Source organism: Somniosus microcephalus, chromosome 1 (genome assembly GCF_052327205.1).
Source record: "Somniosus microcephalus isolate GS21.2 chromosome 1, FLI_Smic_1.0, whole genome shotgun sequence".
Taxonomy (NCBI): Eukaryota; Metazoa; Chordata; class Chondrichthyes; order Squaliformes; family Somniosidae; genus Somniosus; species Somniosus microcephalus.
Genome location: NC_140987.1, coordinates 52,544,513 through 52,566,549, shown reverse-complemented (window position 1 = coordinate 52,566,549; position 22,037 = coordinate 52,544,513). Strand labels below are relative to the sequence as shown.

General features: G+C 45.4%; 1 protein-coding gene across 4 annotated transcripts in view; it reads left to right on the top strand.

The window, feature by feature from the left end:
* The first annotated feature begins 18,157 nt into the window (after positions 1-18,157).
* Positions 18,158-22,037, top strand: part of cenpu (centromere protein U) — a 37,585-nt gene continuing 33,705 nt past the window's right edge. Inside the window, exons 1-4 of one of the 4 annotated variants that reach the window (XM_085980884.1) lie at positions 18,158-18,572; positions 18,763-19,169; positions 19,652-19,736; positions 21,446-21,614. In XM_085980884.1, the coding sequence (XP_085837010.1) occupies positions 19,689-19,736; positions 21,446-21,614 (217 nt within the window). In that variant the 5' untranslated portion in view covers positions 18,158-18,572; positions 18,763-19,169; positions 19,652-19,688. Of the gene's footprint in view, positions 18,573-18,600; positions 19,170-19,651; positions 19,737-21,445; positions 21,615-22,037 lie in introns of those variants that run through there. The other 3 variants (XR_015076866.1, XM_085980839.1, XM_085980929.1) reach the window with 3 other exon arrangements.

Sequence of the window (22,037 nt, the reverse complement as noted above, 5' to 3'; positions counted from 1 at the left end):
TTTCACGTCTATCAGGATTTTACGTTGCACTTTTTTGTCACGTGTTATGCTTTTTCTGTTGTGCAGCGAGTCTATTTCACTGAGCTGTGATGCAATGCTGATTCAGTCCGCCTCGTTAGGCATTGCTGCTGTACCAAGTTATTGCTGGAGGTGATCATATTGCTCTGTTCCTCCCAGCCACAGCTGGCACGTTTTGTCGGGAATCTCCCCATTGCTGGCGTTGCCGCCTGTTCTTCCTGTCTCTTCTATTCCCAAATGCCACATGCCTACCCAAGCCCTTGAAAGTTGGGGCTGTGGGCTGCTCAATGCTGGGGAAATGGGTCTTAAGGTTTGGTAGGGGAGGGAAAAAGGAGTGCTGGAGAAGCCATGGGGTAATGGTAGGGAGGGGAGAAAGGGTGGGACTGGGGTGGGGGGAGGAGGGGATGTGGGACTTATTAAATCCGTGAATCTTAAGGTATGGTGTTCTTCAATAAATAGACGGAGACTGCAGATCAACAATCAACAGGTGTTTACTGGATGAGGGTAGTCTAAAAACTAACAGTACAGATGCCTGCTCAGGGCTTATACAGGTGTGGTCACTGCCGGTACTACAGTATACAGGAGCTGTAAAAGTAGTTCTCTCAAAGGTACATACACTACAATTCCTCCCCTTTTAGATTAACAGTACCATAACATTCAAATAACAGTTAACACTTTTAACATGCACATTAACTGAAATAGTCCATTTATAGATTCAGTCTTTGGGGCGGCTTCCTGATCCTTTCTGGATAGCGCCTTTCCTGAGTGTCTTGTTCTTGGTGCGGAGGCGATTCTGGCCCCCTGTCGTCGGTTAGTTCATCAGTTTCCGATGCTACTGTTTCTGGGGTAGATGCTACCGGTATGTCGGGTTCATCACCAGGTACGCGAGACATGGGGTTGACTCGTTCTTGTGACGCTAGGATCTGGTCAACATGGCGTCTCTCAATGTTCTCCCCGACATCCACTGTGTACATTAGTGGCCCCTGCCGTGTGCATATCGTTCTGGGTTGCCATTTCTCTGTTCGGTAGTCGCGGGCCAAGACTGGTTGTCCTACATTGAAGCTCCTTGTTGGCTTCTCATTGATGTGCTGGAATTGCTTATTCTCAACATTTCTTCGCACATTTGGTCTGAGCAAATCCAGACGAGATCTCAACCTTCGGTTAAAGAACATCATGGCCGGGGTCTGGTTGGTAATTGCATGTGTCGCATTTCTGTAGGCTAACAGGAAATTGTCCACCTTATGCTGCAGTGGAATGTCGTCATCGCACATGGCCCTTACTGCCTTTTTAAAGGTTTGTACGAACCTCTCAGCCAATCCATTTGTGGCTGGATGATACGGGGCGGATGTGTAATGCCTTACCCCATTCCTTCTCATAAATTTCCGAAACTCTTCGGACACAAACTGTGGTCCGTTATCAGAGCAAATCTGCTCTGGCAAGCCGTTCCTGGCAAATATGGTCCGTAGGACTGCAATCGTTTTCTCCGTAGTGGTGGAGGACATTTTGATCACCTCAGGCCATTTCGAGTGCGCATCCATTGCTATTAAGAACATTGAGTCCATGAATGGACCAGCAAAATCAATATGCACCCGTTGCCATGGAGAGGAGGGCCACTCCCATGGGTGTAGAGGGGCATGTGGTGGTGCATTTTGGACCTTCTGGCATCCTGAGCAGCTCTTTGTTAGGTCCTTGATTTGTTGATCGATTCCCAGCCACCACCCATAAGCCCTAGCAAGGCTTTTCATTTTCACCCCTCCCAGATGGCCTTCATGAAGCTCATTGAGCACTCTCTCCCTTAACTTGGGTGGAATTACCACTCGGGATCCACACATCACTGTCCCCTGGCATACTGACAGCTATTCTCTTCTGGATGAGAATGCTGGCAACAGTGAGTCGCCATGTGTTGGCCATCCCTTCACCGTCAAATCATATACCCGAGACAGTGTCGGATCATTTCGGGTCTCCTTCTCTATATCCGCGTTAGTTACTGGCAAGCGTTCAATTATTGACGAATAAAATATTTCGACAGGGTCCACTGCTGGTGCTTCCTCCGCAGTAGGCAGTGGCAGGCGTGATAGCCCATCAGCGTTTCCATGCTGTTTCGTGCCCTTATACTCTTTCATATTGGTTCGCCCCTAGAAAAAGGGACCATCTTTGTAGCCGTTGCGCAGTCATCACCGGAACGCCCTCCTTTGGATTAAAGATGGAGACAAGTGGTTGGTGGTCTGTCAGCAAGGTGAACTTCTGCCCGTGCAGATAGTGGTTGAACTTTTTTACTCCCCATACTAGGCTGAGGGCCTCCCTGTCAATCTGGGCATAGTTGCGCTCGGCTGAGGTTAGTGACCGAGACGCAAAGGCTACTGGCCTCTCCAACCCGTCTGGGAATTTGTGCGACAGCACTGCTCCAATACCATAGGGTGATGCATCACACGCCAACCGAATTGGTAGTGCTGGGTTGAAATGGGCCAACACCTCTTTTGATGTGATCAATTCTTTGCACTTCTGGAAAGCTCGTTTACATTCGTCATTCCACTTCCATGGTACCCCCGTCTGCAGTAGGGTGTTCAGTGGGTGTAATACTGTAGACAAATTTGGTAAGAACTTATGGTAGTAGTTCACCAGCCCGAGGAACAACCTCAGTTGTGACACATTTTCCAGTGCTGGAGCCTTGACTGCTGCCTCAATCTTTTCAGGGGACTTATGTAACCCTTCTTCATCAATAACGTGGCCACATTACGAGATCTGCTTCTGGAAAAACTCGCATTTGTGGTGATTAGCTCGTAGCCCATATCCCTTCAATCTCGTGAGCACCTGCTCCAGGTTGGCGAGGTGATCACTGTCATTTTCGCCCGTGACCAGGATGTCATCCAAATAACACTGGGTCCCTGGAATCCCTTGCAGGACTTGATCCATTGCCCTTTGCCAAATAGCCGGAGCCGATGCTACCCTGAACACCAGCCGGTTGTATTGGTAGAGACCTTTGTGAGTGTTGATCGTGAGGTATTGTTTCGCGGCTTCTTCTACCTCCATTTGCAGGTTCGCCTGGGCCAGATCAATCTTAGTGAAGCGTTTTCCTCCAGATAGCGAGGCGAAAATATCTTCAATCCGCGGAAGCGGATATTGTACCTTGTGAAGGACTGGGTTCACTGTCACCTTAAAGTCCCCACAGATGCGAACCTTCTTTGGTTCCCGAGGCATATTACTCAATGACCTCTTCATTACAGGAACGATGGGTGTAGCCCACTCGCTCCAGTCCACTTTGGATAGTACTCCTGAACGTTCCAAACCTTCCAGCTCTGCTTTGACAGCTGGGCGGATTGCATAAGGCACCGGTCTGGCCTTAAAAAACTTTGGGCTTGCATTTTCCTCTATTTTAATCATCGCTGTTATGCCTTTTAGTGTTCCGAGTCCCTCCTGGAACACTTCTTGTGCATCAGTTAGCATTTTTGACAGTCGTCCAGGTGTGACGTTGTCATCCTTTTTGGCCTCTACCGTCAGTGCCTGTATGGAATGCCAATCTAATTGTATCTTCCGGATCCATTCACGTCCTAGTAGTGGTGGTCCTCCATCTGGCAATACATAGGTCCATTTTTGGTATTTCCTGGCCGTTGTATATCACGTTCACCCTTATTTTTCCTTTGGGGTAGACTTTTTGCACCGTGTACGTCTTCAAGACAATCTCTGTAGCTCTCAAGGGTATATGTGAGAATAGCCGCTTGTAGTCCCTTCGGTTTATGACTGTTAGGGCTGATCCTGTGTCCAATTCCATTTTCACTTGGACTCCGTCTATCTTGAGCGTGACCCAGATAGTCTGGTGATCCTCCATTTTGATTACATTATGTAGTTTCAGACAACCCAGCTCCTTGCTTCCGGAGTCTGTATCACTTTTCTGTTCGTCTGAACGACTCTCCGTCACCTTATGTACCTTTTTGTACTTCTCCTGTGGAGATTTCTTGCTGCTGGTTTTCTTCCCCGACATGCAGACTCTTGCTATGTGTCCTGCTTTTCCACACTGTCTGCACACTTGGTCCTTGAACCAACAATCCTTCTGGTCGTGTGTTGTTCTGCCACAGCGATAACACTTCCCTGCTCCATATGACATTTCATTGGTGCCATATTCTTGCGGTCTCCATTGTATCTCTGCAGCGCCCCGTGCGGCTGCTTCGTGTGATACTGCCATGCTGAAAGCCTTGTCCAGCGTAAGATCCTTTTCTGATAGAAGCTGTTTCTGGGTTCCTTCACTTTGAAGCCCACACACAAACTTGTTCCTTAACGTATCTGCTAGTCCCATTCCCAACTGGCAGTGTTTCGATAGCTTGCGCAGTTCTGTTAAATACTCAGCATTACTTTCGTCTTTATGCTGGTTCCTTTTGTGAAACTTAAATCTTTCTGCTATCAGCAGCGGTGTGGGGTTTAAGTGGTCCTGTAGGATTTCCACTATGCTTTCGAAATCCTTATCCACTGGCTTCTCTGGGGTTATTAGGTTTTGCAGTAAGCCATACGTTTTTGCACCCATGGAATTCAACAAAACCAGTGCTTTCCTGGCATCTGGCACTTCATTCGCCTTGCAGTACACCTCAATGCGTTCCACATATGTCGCCCAATCTTCGACTTCATTGTCGAATGCTGTGACACTGCCACTCTTCGGCATCCCTGGGTGTGGTTAGACTGGCTAAAATGGCGTCTCCCGCGCTCTCCCTTCTTCTCCGCTGGCTCAAAATGGCGTCTCCCGCGCTTCCCTTCTCCGCTGCGGCTTCAAAAATGGCGTCTCCCGCGCTCGCTGCTCAGCCCTTGAGCCCTGGCTGCGCTCTGCGCGTTTTCCTGTGCGCCTCTCTCGTTGCCGCCGCTCGGTCCTGAACCCCGGCTGTGCTTTACCCTCTCTTTGTTTTCCGTCGACGCTGCTCGGTCTTCAACCCCCGGCTGCGCCGTGCGCTTTACCCTCTCTCTTACCCCGTCGACGCTGCTCGGCCTTTTCTGTGCTGTCGGTCGGCTCCAGCCGCCGCTGTCCGGGAAGGGTCTGCGCTGTACCTGTTGCCAGCCTGTTGCTGGATCGTCGTGGCTGGAGAACCAAGCCCAGCTCTCCAACAGCCTCCCCTGCGATACTCACTCTCTGCCGGATGACTGAGCGGTTGCTCGTGGTCGACGCCCGTGCTTCTGGCCTCTACTTCTTCCACTGTCCTCCAGGAGCGAATCCTTGGGAGGAAATGCAGAGTTGCAGGTAGGTTCGAATCGACCTCGTCGCCACTATTAAATCCATGAATCTTAAGGTATGGTGTTCTTCAATAAATAGACGGAGACTGCAGATCAACAATCAACAGTTGTTTACTGGATGAGAGTAGTCTAAAAACTAACAGTACAGATGCCTGCTCAGGGCTTATATACAGGTGTGGTCACTGCCGGTACTACAGTATACAGGAGCTGTAAAAGTAGTTCTCTCTTAAAGGTACATACACTACAGGACTGGTGCCAACTGCAAGCACCTTCTAAAAACAAACCCAAATTTGGGGAGCTATGGGGGAAGGAGGATGAGGTGGTGGTAAGGGGCAAGGCTGATGATTGCTGTGAATGGTGGGAGGTAGTTTAGTGGAGGTGAAGAGAAAGTTTCCTTTTCACCAAAGGTACCCTGTCAAAAACTCCCTGTCTCCGGTACTATTTTTTTTGTTTGTGTTTCTTTTAGTCTTGCATCTGGTGGTTGTATTATTTCTTGAGCTGTCCCCAGTGTTTATGCTTGTTCTATTCCCACTACCAGTGTGTGTGTTTTTCCTTTGGGCTGGCTCCTGGTATTCATGTTTTTTGAGTCCTGCTCCGAGTAGGTTTTTTTTTGTCCTGCAGCTGCTGTTTGTGCATTTTCTGTTTCCTGACCTATCCTTGTTAACCCACTCACCCAAATAAATGCAACCTTCTGCCCAGGACACAAACTGACACACAAATATAAAATTCTGTAATTTTATTAAATCTACATACAAAATACTCAACAATTAAATATACAAATATAAAATATTCACTCTACACAGACACTTTGTATACACATTACATAAATACATTTACATTTTACAATTAACTCCCAATCTTTTATTCATAAATTTCTAAAATTATAAACTTTTCCCCAAATTTAATGTAATTTTCAATTCCTGTCCATTTACTCTTATTTTTAACCAGAACATCTAAAAATGGGCCAACAGAATAAAACATTTTTGATTATGGCAACAAGAAGTTGCATTTATTTAATGCTTTTAATGTAGGATAATTTGCCAAGGCCAGGCAAGCATTGGAATAGTCAAGTCTGGAGGTAACAAAAGCATAGCTGAGGGTTTCCAGCAGCAGATAGCTGAGGCAGGGTCAAGAGGGCCGATGCTTGGGAGGTGGACGCAGGCGGTCTTTGTGATGGAGAGAATATGGGGTTGGAATCTCAGCTAGGGTTCATGTAGGCTGTCAAAGTTGCGAACAGGCTGATTCAGCCCGAGACAGTAGCCAGGGAGGTAAATGGAATTGGTGGCAAGGTAACGATGTTTATGGTGGGAGCTGAAAACACTGGCTTTTTGTCTTCCCAATATTGAATTGGAGAAAATTGTGGCTCATCCAGGACTGGATATCTGATGAGCAATCTTGACAACACAGAGGAAATGGAGGGGTCGAGAGAGCTGGTGGTGAGGTAAAGCTGGGTCTCGTCTGCGTATGTGCGAAACTGAACATGTCTTCGGATGATGTAGCTGAGGGGCAGCATGTAGATGAGAAATAGAGTGCCAAGGATAGATCCTCGAGGGACTCCAGAGGTAATGGTGCACCCAGAATACACAGACTGGTTCCTATTGACCAGCCACAATTCAATCTATCTCTGCATGTTGCTGCCAGTACCATACCTGCATACGAGTGTTGCATAAGACACCTTATCAAAAGCTTTGCTAAAATCCAAGAAATCCACATATTTACTGTCATCTTTATCTACATCTTTAGTTACATTATCAAAAAAATTCTATTAAAATTGGCCAGGCATGTCTTTCCTTTTGTAAATCTGCCTTTTACAAATCCGTGTTGGCTCTCCTTAATTAGCTTAAACCTCTCCAAGGGCCAGCTAATCTTTTCCTTGATTATTGTTTCTAAAACTTTACCCACCACTGATGTTAAACTGACCGACCTGTAGTTACTAGGATTGTCCTTACACCCTTTCTTGAACAATGGTGTCACATTTGCCACTTTCCAATCCTCAGGCGCCTCCCCCACATCTAGGGAAGATTAGAAAATTATGGCAAGCCCTTCCGCTATCTCCTCCCCCAATTCCCTTAGCAACCTGGGATGCAAGCCATCTGGACCAGGTGACTTGTCCACTCTAAGCATACCCAGCCTTTCTAGTATATCCTATCAATTTTCACCCCTTCCATTGCTTCTACCTTTTCCACTTCTACCGATATTTTGTCAGCATCCATCTCCTTAGTAAACACCGATACAAAGTACTCAGAGTATTCTAGCCTTGCCCTGCACCTCTAAGCATATATGACCTTCTTTGTTTCTAATAGGCCCCACCCGCCTCTTACTAGCCGCTGACTGTTTACATGCCAGTAGAAGATTTTTGGGTTCCCTTTTATGTTAACCGCCATTGTACTCTCCTTCTCTCATTGCCAATCTTATTTTCATCTTCACATCCCCTCTCAACTTATTGTATTTGGTCTGGTTCTCCCTTGAAGAATTCACCGGACATGCATCATACACCCTCTTTTTTTGTTTCATCATCTTCTCAATCTCCCTCGTCACCCAAAGAGCCCTTGCTTTGGTTCCCTTACTCTTCCCTCTTGTTGGAATATACCTAGCCTGTACTTGGAACATCTCCTCCTTAAAGATCACCCATTGTTCCATTACAGTTTTTCCTGTCAGTTTTTGATTCCATTTTACCCTGGCTAGATCCTTTTGCATCCCATTGAAGTTAACCCTATTCCAGTTTAGAAGTTCCACTCTAGATTGTTCCTTGCTCCTCTCCATTGCTAATCTAAATTTTATGATACGATGATCACTCGTACCCAAGTGTTCTCCCACAGACACTTAATCGACCTGGCCCACTTCATTCCCCAGCACCAGATCCAGCAATGCCTCCTTCCTAGTTGGGCCAAGAACATATTGGTCAAGGAAATTCTCCTGAACACATTTCAGAAATTCCTGCCCCTCCTTTCACTTTATCCTATCATTATACCAATCGATATTTGGGTAATTAAAGTCCCCCAATATCACCACTCTATAGCTCTTGCATATCTCTGCGATTTCCCTGCAGATTTGCTCCTCTGCCTCCCTCTCACTATTTGGAGGCCTGTAGAATACCCCAATTAGCGTGATCATACCCTTTTTGCTCCTCAACTCTAACCAAATGATTCTGTCCTTGTCCCCTCAAGAACATCCTCCCTTTCCAACACTACAATATCTTCCTTAATCAGCACTGCCACCCCACTTCCCTATTTTCCTTCCCTATCTTTTCTGAAATGTCGGGGAACATGGGGTCTAATGAGAGAGAGGAACTGAAAGAAATCAGTATTTGTAGGGAAATGGTGTTAGGGAAATTGATGGGATTGAAGGCCGATAAATCCCCAGGGCCTGATCTACATCCTAGGGTACTTAAGGAAGTGGCCCTAGAAATAGTAGATGCATTGCTGGTCATCTTCCAAAATTCTATAGACTCTGGAACAGTTCCCATGGATTGGAGGGTAGCTAATGTTACCCCACTGTTCAAAAAAGGTGGTAGAGAGAAAACAGGGAATGAAAGACTGGTAAACCTGGCATCGGTAGTGGGGAACATGCTAGAGTCCATTATAAAAGATGTAATAGCAGAGCACTTGGAAAACAGTGACAGGATCGGACATAGTCAACATGGATTTACAAAAGGTAAATTGTGCTTGACTAATCTACTGGAATTTTTTGAGGATGTAACTGGTAAAATAGATAAGGGAGAACCAGTGGAGGTGGTGTATTTGGACTTTCATAAGGCTTTTGATAAGGTCCCGCATAAGAGATTAGCGTGTAAAGTTAAGGCACATGGGATTGGGGGCAAGGTACTGACTTGGATAGAGAACTGGTTGGCGGACAGAAAGCAAAGAGTTGGAATAAACGGGTCTTTTTCCGAGTGGCAGGCAGTGACTAGTGGGGTACCGCAGGGATCGGTCCTAGGACCCCAGCTATTCACAATATATATTAATGATCTAGATGAGGGAACTAGATGTAATAGGTGGCATAGTGGTTAGCACTGTTGCCTCACAGCGCCAGGGACCCGGGTTCGAATCCGGCCTCGGGTGACTGTCTGTGTGGAGTTTGCACATTCTCCCCGTGTTTGCGTGGGTTTTCTCCGGGTGCTCCGGTTTCCTCCCACAGTCCAAAGATGTGCAGGTTAGGTTGATTGGCTATGATAAAAATTGACCCTTAGTGTTAGGGGGATTAAATATGTGGGGTTACGGGGATAGGGTGGGATATGTGTTGGTGTAGGGGTTACGGGGATCGGGTGGGATATGTGTCGGTGCAGGCTCGATGGGCCGAAATGGCCTCTATCTGCACTGTGAGGTTTCTGTGATTTCTGAATATCTCCAAGTTTGCAGACCACACAAAGCTGGGTGGGCGTGTGTGCTGTGAGGAGGATGCCAAGAAACTCCAGTATGATTTGGACAGGTTGGGTGATTGGGCAGATGCATGGCAGATGCAGTATAATGTGGATAAATGCGAGGTTATCCACTTTGGTAGCAAAAACAGGGAGACAGATTATTATCTGAACGGCAACAGATTGGGAGAAGGGGAAGTGCAACGAGACCTGGGTGTCCTTGTGCACCAGTCGCTGAAGGTAAGCATGCAGGTGCAGCAGGCGGTTAAGAAGGCAAATGGTATGTTGGTCTTCGTAGCGAGAGGGTTCAAGTACAGGAACAAGGATGTCTTGCTGCAGTTGTACAGGGCTTTGGTGAGACCACATCTTGAGTATTGTGTGCAGTTCTGGTTGCCTTATCTGAGGAAGGATGTTCTTGCCATGGAGGGAGTGCAGCGAAGATTCACCAGACTGATACCTGGGATGGCAGGAATGACGTATGAGGAGAGATTGGGTCGATTGGGCTTATACTTGCTGGAGTTTAGAAGAATGAGAGGGGATCTCATTGAAACTTATAAAATTCTAACAGGACTAGACAGACTAAATGCAGGAAGGATGTTCCCGATGGCCGGGGAGTCCATAAGAACATAAGAAATAGGAGCAGGAGTAGGCCAATCGGCCCCTCGAGCCTGCTCCACCATTCAATAAGATCATGGCTGATCTGATCCTAACCTCAAATCTTCTATCACTCTGCATCCACCCGAACCCATGTGATCTCCCGGGAGAGGCGAAAAACCAGATAAAGACCCAATGGCCAATTTGGGAGAAAAAAATCTGGGAAATTCCTCTCCGACCCATCTAGGCGATCGAAATTCTTCCAGGAGATCACTCTGTCCCTATATTTTCTACAGTACTTACCTTCTGTAAAGGCGATCTCCACCCCAGCCAGGAACAGGAATAAAACCATCTCCTGAAATCTAACAGAATTAGAACACAGTAGGAGCAGAACAAGGCTACACGGCCCCTGGGCCCACTCCACTACCCACAGGGCCATGACCATTCCGAACCCAGACTCATGTCCATTTTCCTGCCCGCTCCCCGTAACCCTTAATTCCCTTTACTTCTAGGAAACTATCTATTTCTGTTTTAAATTTATTTAATGATGTAGCTTCCACAGCTTTCTGGGGCAGCAAATTCCACAAACCTACCACCCTCTGAGTGAAGAAGTTTCTCCTCATCTCAGTTTTGAATGAGCAGCCCCTTATTTTAAGATTATGCCCCCTAGTTCTAGTTTCACCCATCATTGGGAACATCCTCACCGCATCCACCCGATCAAGCCCCTTCACAATCTTATATGTTTCAATAAGATCGCCTCTCATTCTTCTGAACTCCAATGAGTAGAGTCCCAATCTACTCAACCTCTCCTCATTTGACCACCCCCTCATCCCCGGGATTAACCGAGTGAACCTTCTTTGTACTGACTCGAGAGCAAGTATGTCTTTTCTTAAGTATGGACACCAAAACTGTATGCAGTATTCCAGGTGCGGCCTCACCAATACCTTGTACAACTGCAGCAATACCTCCCTGTTTTTATATTCCAACCCCCTAGCAATAAAAGCCAACATTCCATTGGCCTTCTTAATCACTTGCTGCACCTGCATACTAACCTTTTGAGTTTCGTGCACCAGGACCCCCAGATCCCTTTGTACTACAGTACTTTCCAGTTTCTTGCCATTAAGATAATAACTTGCTCTATGATTTTTCCTGCCAAAGTGCATAACCTCACACTTTCCAGTATTGTATTCCATCTGCCAAATCTCTGCCCACTTACTTAGCCTGTCTATGTCCCTTTGCAGGTTTTTTATGTCCTCCTCACTCACTACTTTCCGTCCCATCTTTGTATCATCTGCAAACTTTGATATGTTACACTCGGTCCCCTCCTCCAAATCGTTAATATAGACTGTAAAGAGTTGGGGACCCAGCACTGACCCCTGCGGAACACCACTAGTTACTGGTTGCCAATCTGAGAACGAACCATTTATCCCAACTCTCTGCTTTCTGTTAGAGAGCCAATCCTCCACCCACGCCAGAATATTACCCCCAATCCCGTGATTTTTTATCTTGAGCAATAATCTTTTGTGTGGCACCTTGTCAAATGCCTTTTGGAAGTCTAAATACACTACGTCCACTGGTTCCCCTTTATCCACCCTGTATGTTACTTCCTCAAAAAACTCAAGCAAATTTGTTAAACATGACTTCCCCTTCATGAAACCATGCTGAGTTTGCCCTATTAAATTATGTTTATCCAAATGTCCCGTTACTGTCTCCTTAATAATGGACTCTAACATTTTACCAACCACAGATGTTAGGCTAACAGGTCTATAGTTTCCAGCCTTCTGCCTACTACCCTTTTTAAATAAGGGTGTTACATTAGCAGTTTTCCAGTCTGCCGGGACCTTTGCTGAGTCCAGTGAGTTTTGGAAAATTATTACCAATGCATCCACAATCCCTACCGCTACTTCCCTCAAGACCCTGGGATGCAAGCCATCAGGTCCAGGGGATTTATCCGCCTTGAGTCCCATTATTTTACCAAGTACCACTTCCTTAGTGATTTTAATTGTATTTAGTTCCTCCCCCCCTAGAGCCTCCTGTTTGTCCAGTGTTGGGATATTCTTAGTGTCCTCTACTGTAAAGACTGATACAAAATAATTGTTCAGTGTTTTTGCCATCTCCATGTTTCCCACCATTAATTTCCCGGTCTCATCCTCTAAGGGACCAACATTTACTTTAGCCACCCTTTTTCTTTTTATATAACTATAGAAACTTTTACTGTCTGTTTTTATATTTTTTGCTAATTTACTTTCATAATCTATCTTCCCTTTCTTAATCAATCTTTTTGTTATTTTTTGCTGTCTTTTAAAGACTTCCCAATCTTCCATCCTCCCACTAGATTTGGCTACCTTATATGCCCTTGTTTTTAGTCGGATACTATCCTTAATTACTTTACTTAGCCACGGATGGCTATCTTTTCTTTTACACCCCTTTTTTCCTCAGTGGAATATATTTTTTTTGGAAGTTGTAAAATAACTCCTTTAATGTACACCACTGGTCATGTACCGTCTTACCCTTTAATCTATTTTCCCAGTCCACTCTAATTAATTCCGCTCTCATACCTTCATAGTCTCCTTTATTCAAGCTCAGCACGCTTGTTTGAGATCCAACCTTCTCACCCTCTAATTGAATATGGAACTCAACCATGTTATGGTCACTCATTCCAAGGGGATCCTTTACTAGGACATTTTTAATTAATCCTGTCTCATTACACAGGACCAAATCTAAGGTTGCTTGCCCCCTGGTCGGTTCAGTTACATACTGCTCAAGAAACCCATCCCTAATACACTCAATGAACTCTTCCTCAAGGCTGCTCTGCCCAATTTGATTTGTCCAGTTAATATGATAATTAAAATCCCCCATAATTATAGCTGTTCCCTTATTACAAGCCTCAACTATTTCCTGATTAATACTCCGTCCAACAGAGTTGCAACTGTTCGGAGGCCTATAGACTACACCCACTAGTGTTTTTTTCCCCTTATTATTCCTTACCTCCACCCAAACTGTTTCACTATCCTGCTCCTTTGACCCAATATCATTTCTCTGTATTATAGTGGTTCCTTCCTTTATTAACATAGCCACCCCACCTCCTCTCCCTTCCTGCCTGTCCTTCCTGATTGTTAAATAACCTGGTATGTTTAATTCCCAGTCATGGTCACCCTGCAGCCATGTTTCTGTAATGGCCACAAGATCATACCCATATGTCATTATTTGTGCCGTTAACTCATTCATTTTGTTACGAATGCTACGTGCATTCAGATAAAGGACTTTCAAATATGTTTTGTAACACTTAGTTCCTGTTTTTTCCCTTTTTAGTACTTTACTTTTTACTCCATACCTTCTGTCCCTTCCTGACACATTCTGTTTTTTAATTCCCCCACTGCTACCTAAGTCTATGACCTTCTCTGTTGTCATTTCTATTATTTGCTCTCTAGAAACCTCCCCCCCACTAATTAGTTTAAAGCCCTCTCTACAGCCCTAGTTATATGATTCGCCAGGATTCTAGTCCCAGCACTGGCCAAGTGGAGTCCGTCCCAACAGAACAGCTCCCTCCTGTCCCAGTACTGGTGCCAGTGTCCCAAGAAGCAAAACCCATTTCTCCCACACCAGTCTTTGAGCCACGCATTTAACTCTTTAATTTTATTTATCCTAGCCAAATTCGCTCGTGGCTCAGGTAATAACCCAGAGATTATTACCCTTGAGGTTCTGTTTTTTAATTTGACCCCTAGCTGCTCATACTCCTTTAACAGAACCGTCTTCCTTGTCCTATCTACGTCGTTTGTACCAACATGGACCACGACAACTGGATCCTCCCCCTCCCACTCCAAGTTTCTTTCCAGCCCAGAAGAGATGTCCTTAACCCTGGCACCAGGCAGGCAACACAGCCTTCGGGACTCCCGCTCTTGACTGCAGAGAACCCTATCTATCCCCCTAATGATACTATCCCCTACCACTACAACATTTCTTTTTACTCCCTCCACTTGAATGGCCCCCTGTACCACGGTGCTGTGGCCAGGTTGCTCATCCTCCCTGCAGTCCCCGCTCCCGCCCTCACAGGGAGTAAGAACCTCGATCCTGCTGGACAAGAACAAGGGCTGCGTCTCCTTCAACACTACATCCTGGATCCCTGTACCTTCCTCACTCGTAGTCACACCGTCCTGTCCCTGACCACGGACTACATCTGCAGTAATTAACTTCATAGGTGTGACCATCTCCTGAAACATAAAGTCCAGGAACTTCTCCCCCTCCCTGATGTGTCGCAGTGTCCGAAGCTCGGTCTCAAGCTCCATAACATGGAAATTGAGTTCCTCTAGCAGCAAACACTTGTCGCAGATGTAATCACCGTTAGCCTCAATGGGGTTCACCGGCTCCCACATCTCGCAACAGTAACACATCACCTGCTCCATTCTATATAATTAATTTAATTTCTTATTATTAGTTATGAAGACCCTGCCCAGATATATATGATAATATCACACCACTATTCAATAGGACTTACCAACTTAAAGGTATGAAAGAGAAGAGAAGGAAGAAAACCAACTAACCAGCTGATCACCAACCTCCTCCTTGAATACTGTCTGTGGAGCCTGTTTGGTTGACTCGTCTCGCTGCTCCGCCTCCGCAGTGCCGTCTAAGCCTGGGAGTGGGGAATAAAACAGAGCAAAAAACACACCCTCACCTCCCACTTAGCAAAACTCCAACAGCACTCAATTCACAAGGCACTCCGTGCACTGCACTAGCCCCTCCCCTTTTATACCCGGATTCTACTTCCTGTTTAAACTGCCCAAGAGTTTAAAAAACCCCTTAAAAAATTAAACTTACTTCAAATAATTGACTTCTTAACACACTAAAATTCACAAAATACACTTAAATGATTTTTCTCCCACTTAGCAAAACTCCAACAGCACTCAATGCACAAGGCACTCCGTGCACTGCACTAGCCCCTCCCCTTTTATACCCGGATTCTACTTCCTGTTTAAACTGCCCAAGAGTTTAAAAAACCCCTTAAAAAATTAAACTTACTTCAAATAATTGACTTCTTAACACACTAAAATTCACAAAATACACTTAAATGATTTTTCTCCCACTTAGCAAAACTCCAACAGCACTCAATTCACAAGGCACTCCGTGCACTGCACTAGCCCCTCCCCTTTTATACCCGGATTCTACTTCCTGTTTAAACTGCCCAAGAGTTTAAAAAACCCCTTAAAAAATTAAACTTACTTCAAATAATTGACTTCTTAACACACTAAAATTCACAAAATACACTTAAATGATTTTTCTCCCACTTAGCAAAACTCCAACAGCACTCAATGCACAAGGCACTCCAGAACCAGGGGTCACAGTCTAAGGATAAGGGGTAAGCCATTTAGGACAGAGATGAGGAGGAATTTCTTCACCCAGAGAGTGGTGAACCTGTGGAATTCTCTACCACAGAAGGCAGTTGAGGCGAATTCATTAAATATATTCAAGAAGGAGTTAGATATATTTCTTAAGGCTCAAGGGATATGGGGAGAAGGCAGGGACAGGGTACTGAATTTGGATGATCAGCCATGATCTCATTGAATGGCGGAGCAGGTTCGAGGGGCCGAACGGCCTACTCCTGCTCCTATCTTCTATGTTTCTATGAACACCTTGTACCCTTGAATATTAAGTGCCCAGTCCTCACCGTTTTTAAGCCACATTTTTGTTATTGCCACAACATCATATTGTCACACGGCTAATTGTGCTTGTAGCTCACCAACCTTATTCACCACACTTTGTGCATTTACGTACATGCATTCTAAACCCATTTTTGAATTTTTCGTAGTCTTTCTTCATCTGCTCCTATCTAATATGGTACTACTACCACCTCTAGTACTATCTTTTCTAGTACCATCCAACACAATCACTCTTTTATGCACCTTATTCCTCTTTTCTACTCCTATATGCTGGTGCCCATCCCCCTGCCAAGCTAGTTTAAACCCTCCCCAACTTCACTATCCAACCTCCCCACGAGAATATTGGTCCCGGCTCTGTTGAGGTGTAACCCGTCCGGCTTGTACAGGTCCCACCTTCCCCAGAAATGGTCCCAATGCCTCAGGAATCTAAAGCCCTCCCTCCTGCACCATCTCTCCAGCCACGCATTCATCTGTTCTATCCTCCGGCAAAGAATTGGAATAAACGGGTCTTTTTCTGAGTAGCAGGCAGTGACTAGTGGGGTACCGCAGGGATCGGTGCTAGGACCCCAGCTATTCACAATATATATTAATGATTAGACGAGGGAACTGGATGGAGTATCTCCAAGTTTGCAGACGACACAAAGCTGGGCGCGCGTTTATGTGCTGTGAGGAGGATGCAGAGAAACTCCAGTATGATTTGGACAGGTTGGGTGATTGGGCAGATGCAGTATAATGTGGATATATGCGAGATTATCCACTTTGGTGACAAAAACAGGAAGACAGATTATTATCTGAATGGCAATAGATTGGGAAAAGGGGAAGTGCAACGAGACCTGGGTGTCCTTGTGCACCAGTCGCTGAAGGTAAGCATGCAGGTGCAGCAGGTGGTTAAGAAGGCAAATGGTATGTTGGCCTTCGTAGCGAGAGGGTTTGAGTACAGGAACAAGGATGTCTTGGCAATTGGATAGGCACTTGAGAGAAATAAACTTGCAGAGCTCCGGGGATTGAGCGGGGGAATGGGACTGACTGGATTGCTCTACAGAGAGCTGGCACGGACTCCTTCTATGCCGTAATGACTCCGAGATGCTGAGAGGTTGTTTCCCCTGGCTGGAGAGTGTAGAACTCGGGGGCATAGTCTCAGGATAAGGGATTAGCCATTTAAGACTCAGATGAGAAATTTCTTCACTCAGAGGGTTGTGAATCTTTGGAATTCTCTAACCCAAAGGGCTGCTGAGTATATTCAAGGCTGAGATAGATAGATTTTTGGATACTAAGGGAATGAGGGGATATGGGGATTGGGTGGGAAAGTGGATTTGAGGTCAAAGATCAGCCATGATCTTATTGAATGGCGGAGCAGGCTCGAGCGGACATATGGCCTACTCCTGCTCCTAATTCTTATGTTCTTAAAAATAGCAACCAGTGATTTCTATATCAAATCTCATGATTTTTAAGATTTTTGTCTCATGATTTATAAGATGGTGGGGTTGGCATTACTGACACTGCCACCGCCTCTTTAATGCCATGGGCTTCAATTTTGCTAACAGACACAGAGAAGCTATTTCCTCTGATGAGGGAATCAGGAACGAGGGGGCATAATCATAAACTTCGAGCTAGGCCGTTTAGGAGAGAAATCAGGAAGCACTTTGTCACACAAAGAGCAGTAGGTATCTGGAATTTCCTGTCCCAAAGGCTGTGGATGCTTAGACTTTCAGGACTGGGAGACAGATTTTTGTGAGATAACAGTATCAAGGGATATGGATCAAAGGTGGGTAAATGGAGTTGAGGTACAGATCTAATTGAATGATTGTGTAGGCTCGAGGGGATGAATGGCCTATTCCTGTTCCTACGAATAACACTATGATTACGGCATTGGTATTCATTGCTAATGCATGCTAGTTACACGCTTGATTGGTAACTGTATGGGAGCATTCAAATTCAATTAAATATTGGATCATCAAAGGAAACTTGGAAATGAGTCTTTGTGTATTAGATAGTTAAAAAAGTGTTAGGATAAACTTCCTAAATTAATTCAAGATTTTTTTTTAATGAAGAATTTTTGTGTATCTTGAGATGGAGTGAAATATTTTTCACTCTGTGTCTGCATCAAACATTCCGAGTGTCAATAGCGTAATGAAGTGCCGGCTGCGATACCAATAGTATCAAAAACAAAATTCTGCGGATGCTGGAAATCTGAAATAAAAACAGAAAATGCTGGAAATACTCAGGAGGTCAGGCAGCATCTGTGGAAAGAGAAACAGTTAACGTTTCAGGCTGATGACCTTTCGTCAAAACTGGAAAAAGTTAGAGATATAACAGGTTTAAGCAAGTGCAGAGGCAGGGAAAGGGAGGAAAGAACAAAAGGGAAGGTCTGTGATAGGGTAGAAGGCAGGAGTGATTAAATGACAAAAGGGATAATGGTGCAAGGTAAAAGGAAATGGTAATGGGTTGCTTAAAGCACTGCACTTACTTAAAGCACTGCACTTGCCCAAGACCTCTAGTCTCTTCGCTGGGAGCAAGCGGAAGCCAAGCGCAGGCAGCGCACGTCAACCCAAGCACCCCACCCACCGTCTGCCCCACCTGTGACAGAGACTGTAGGTCCCACATTGGACTCATCAGTCACCTGAGAACTCATTTTTAATCTCTCTCACTCGCTCTGCCCTGCAGTAGCGACCACTCCTCCTGGACACAGGGGGCGCCACTAACTGGGGTTTCTTATCAGTTCCAATCCATTATAGGTACAAAATGGGGGGGTGGGAGCGGATAGTACCAAAATCATCTAAAACACCTAAATGAATTCTTTACAGACTTCCTGTCAAAGAACACCTTAGAAATTTAAATATTGTTAAATTTTACTCATCAGTATTGCTTTACTTACATTTACCGATTCTCCTATGTTTTCTGCGCCCCCTCCCTCTTATGGGACAGTCCGGATTCCGCCGACCGTTTGCTTTTTTCAGCGGGAGAAATGCAGCTTCACGGGCCGGGACAGCGAGAGCGAGAGCCCGAGTGACGGAGCGGCCGGGAGAGCGAGAGCCCGAGTGACGGAGAGGCCAGGACACGACAGGGAGAGCGAGAGCCCGAGTGACGGGTGGAGCGGAGCGGCCGGGACAGCGAGAGCCCGAGTGACGGGTGGAGCGGAGCGGCCGGGACAGCGAGAGCCCGAGTGACTGGTGGAGCGGAGCGGCCGGGACAGCGAGAGCCCGAGTGACTGGTGGAGCGGAGCGGCCGGGACAGCGAGAGCCCGAGTGACGGGTGGAGCGGAGCGGCCGGGACAGCGAGAGCGAGAGCCCGAGTGACGGAGAGAGCGGAGTGGCGCGGCCAAGGCGGTGTCGGTCAGTAATGTGTCGCTGTTTCATTCATACAGTACTCCACCGGAGAGCGAGGACTCCCCCGGTGAGCGGCTGGCCCCTGGGGCGGACCCCTGACTCCATATCACTGGTGGGCCCGGCCTCTCTCTCTCTCTCTCTCTCTTTCTCTTCCCCTTCCCCCCCCCCCCCCCGTGTGTCAACACCGGGGTGGGTGTGCAATTCGGATCTCCCGGAACAGCCTCTCTGGATAGAAACCGTCCCGATTTTCGTATTGTTAATGTGAGAGTGTGAAAGAGAGTGAGGGTGAGAGTGAGAGTGAGCGAGAGAGAGAGTGAGGTGGGTGTGTGAGAGTAATTTTAGTTAGGATATTCACGAGTCATTTCTTATCTGACCTGATTTAACATGCACTGCAATTTTGGTGATCAGAGAAGCTACATCAAGGTTGTTATAGAATGTTTGACTCCACTTTATCTCATCTTTGCTTTTCATTGTTTTTTTATTTATAGATTTTGACCTGATGCAAAACATCTGAGAAAAGCAGTAATGAGAAAAAGCAAAGGTGCTTCTACTTTAAAAGGATCTAGTTTGCAGGTACATCAAAACACAAGACTTGAGGTGCTTTAGACTTGCAGTTGTTTACTTTTTTTTTGTAATTTCTTGTATTTGATTTACCATAATGTGATGATATCAGATCCCAGACTTATTTTCTGTTACCATTTAGAGCAGTGCTAATTCATCAAATATAAATGAGTTCATAGTAAGTTAATTACTTAACAGCAATTTAAATTTGAATAATACTATGACTACGGCAAAAGAAGGGTCCAACCCGAAACGTCAACTCAAATTTCTCTCCACGGATGTTGCCTGACCTGCTGAGTTTTTCCAGCATTTTCTGTTGTTATTTCTGTTCATCTAACTATTCATTGCTACTGCATGCTGGTTACGCACATGATTGGTAACTGTATGGGATCATTCAAATTCTGTTAAACATCGGAGCATCAAAGGAAACTTGGAAATGAGTCTTTGGTGTATGTATAATTAAGGCTAAAATTGTTTTTTTTAAACTAGAATTCATTTGTGAAGTTTATTCAATGATAAATTCCTGCGTATCTTAAGGTGGGAAATATCTGTGGTTGGTTTCACTCTGCACCAAGCATTCTCTGGTTGGTGATGAATTGACCTTTCTTAAACTGTGTTGGGGGAACTGCGGTGGCTGCTTTCTGTTCATACCCTCCCTTATAACTGATATGAAGAGCTTGTGGGATAAGTATCTCAGTCCTCCGCATTGTATGCTGGGGCTCCTATTCACATGTGTAACTAGCAAGTAGCAATGAATAGTTTAGAATAAGATGAGCATACACTGTCAGTTGCTGCAGTCATAGTATTTACATTTTTTAATTTTGAGATTTTTGAAAACTATTAAAACTCAGCATTGTTACAGTTTAGAGGTTTTCCTTTCTACCTGTGGTTCCAGTAAAAGAACCTTTTGCCCTATGATCTGGAAACCATTCCTTTTCTATATTCTGTCTTTGCAGAGGTGTATTACTGAGAGGTAAGTTACCCCACTTTTAGTAATCTGCTTCCTGGATTTAACAGTCTTGCTTTAAGCTACCCATTTTCTCTTCAAAATTGCAGCCTGTTTCTCGCTTGAAAAATGGGCCACTGGCGAAGGATAATGTGGTGGGGACCTTGTGCACCCATTTGCCTGCCTGAATCAATTTTCAGACTGGCTTTTAAATGGGCACTCCGCACTTCCACCCAAAATAGGCTGTTTAAATAGGCAAATTGGGGGCCTACGCCTGTTGTAGGACCATGATTACAATTGTCATGGAGAAATGCGCACGGTGCATATTTTATCCAGGCCTTGAATGGCCTATATGGCACCTCTTAAAGGGATCGCTCGAGGCCTCCACAAAAAGATAATTTTTAAAAAAAAGAAGCAAGACTTCCCCCTCAGGCCCCACAACAATCTTCCGGCCTGTTCTTGTCGTCTTCTGCACTCCAACGAGCTTTACCTGCCGTCCGGCTGCGTGCTACAGCTGGCCAATTTTCTGCCACAGGAAACCGATGAGCAGCACTTGCTACTTGCACTAAAGGATTAACAATTATGACAATATCACTGCAAGTTTATTGAGGGGAAATCTAGGTTGATGCCAGAAAATCCAAAACCAAAACCAATGTGTGGGATAACCAAAATAAATCATAACCTGCTGTGCTTGTGATGATTTCATTTCAACCCTCTTGCTGTTTTAACAGTAAGAACTGTAGGCAGTTATTTCTGACTGTTTTCTTTTATGCAGGCTTCTAAAGATGCGAGATCCAAAAAAGGTAGAGGGAATCAAACAAATAAAGGACAGACTCCTGCCCAGCAAAATATAGCCAAATCGCATCCACAGCTTTCCCCAAACCTCTCCTGCATTTTAAGAAATTCAGAAAGTCAAGGAGGTGATGAACATGATGAATATTATGGTAAGGTGTTAATGGTGGGGAGTGGGGCATCCTTCAAGTGTGTCTTGTGTAGTCATATACACAGTGTCCTTCCTCTTAGACTCTGTATTCTCACTGGCATAACTGCTGTCTCACAAATATAATATACTGTGCTACCCAGCATGACAGTAGGAATGACTGCACAAACTTTGTGATAAAAAGGCAAATTCTAATCCAAGTATTGGGTTTTGAGAAATGATTTGACTCTATGGTGTAAATTTTAACTTTTGTCTGGCCGCCCGCCCAATAGTATCGGTAAGAGCTTCGGTCCACTTTGAAGGCTGGGCCTCATTACTGTCACCGGGCACCTTGCTGCAGCTTGACGGCTCTGGGCTGGTGCCGGCTCCGAGTTGTCTCCCAAAATGTACGTCATAGGACCCTGGTTTGCATAGCACACTGGCCTAC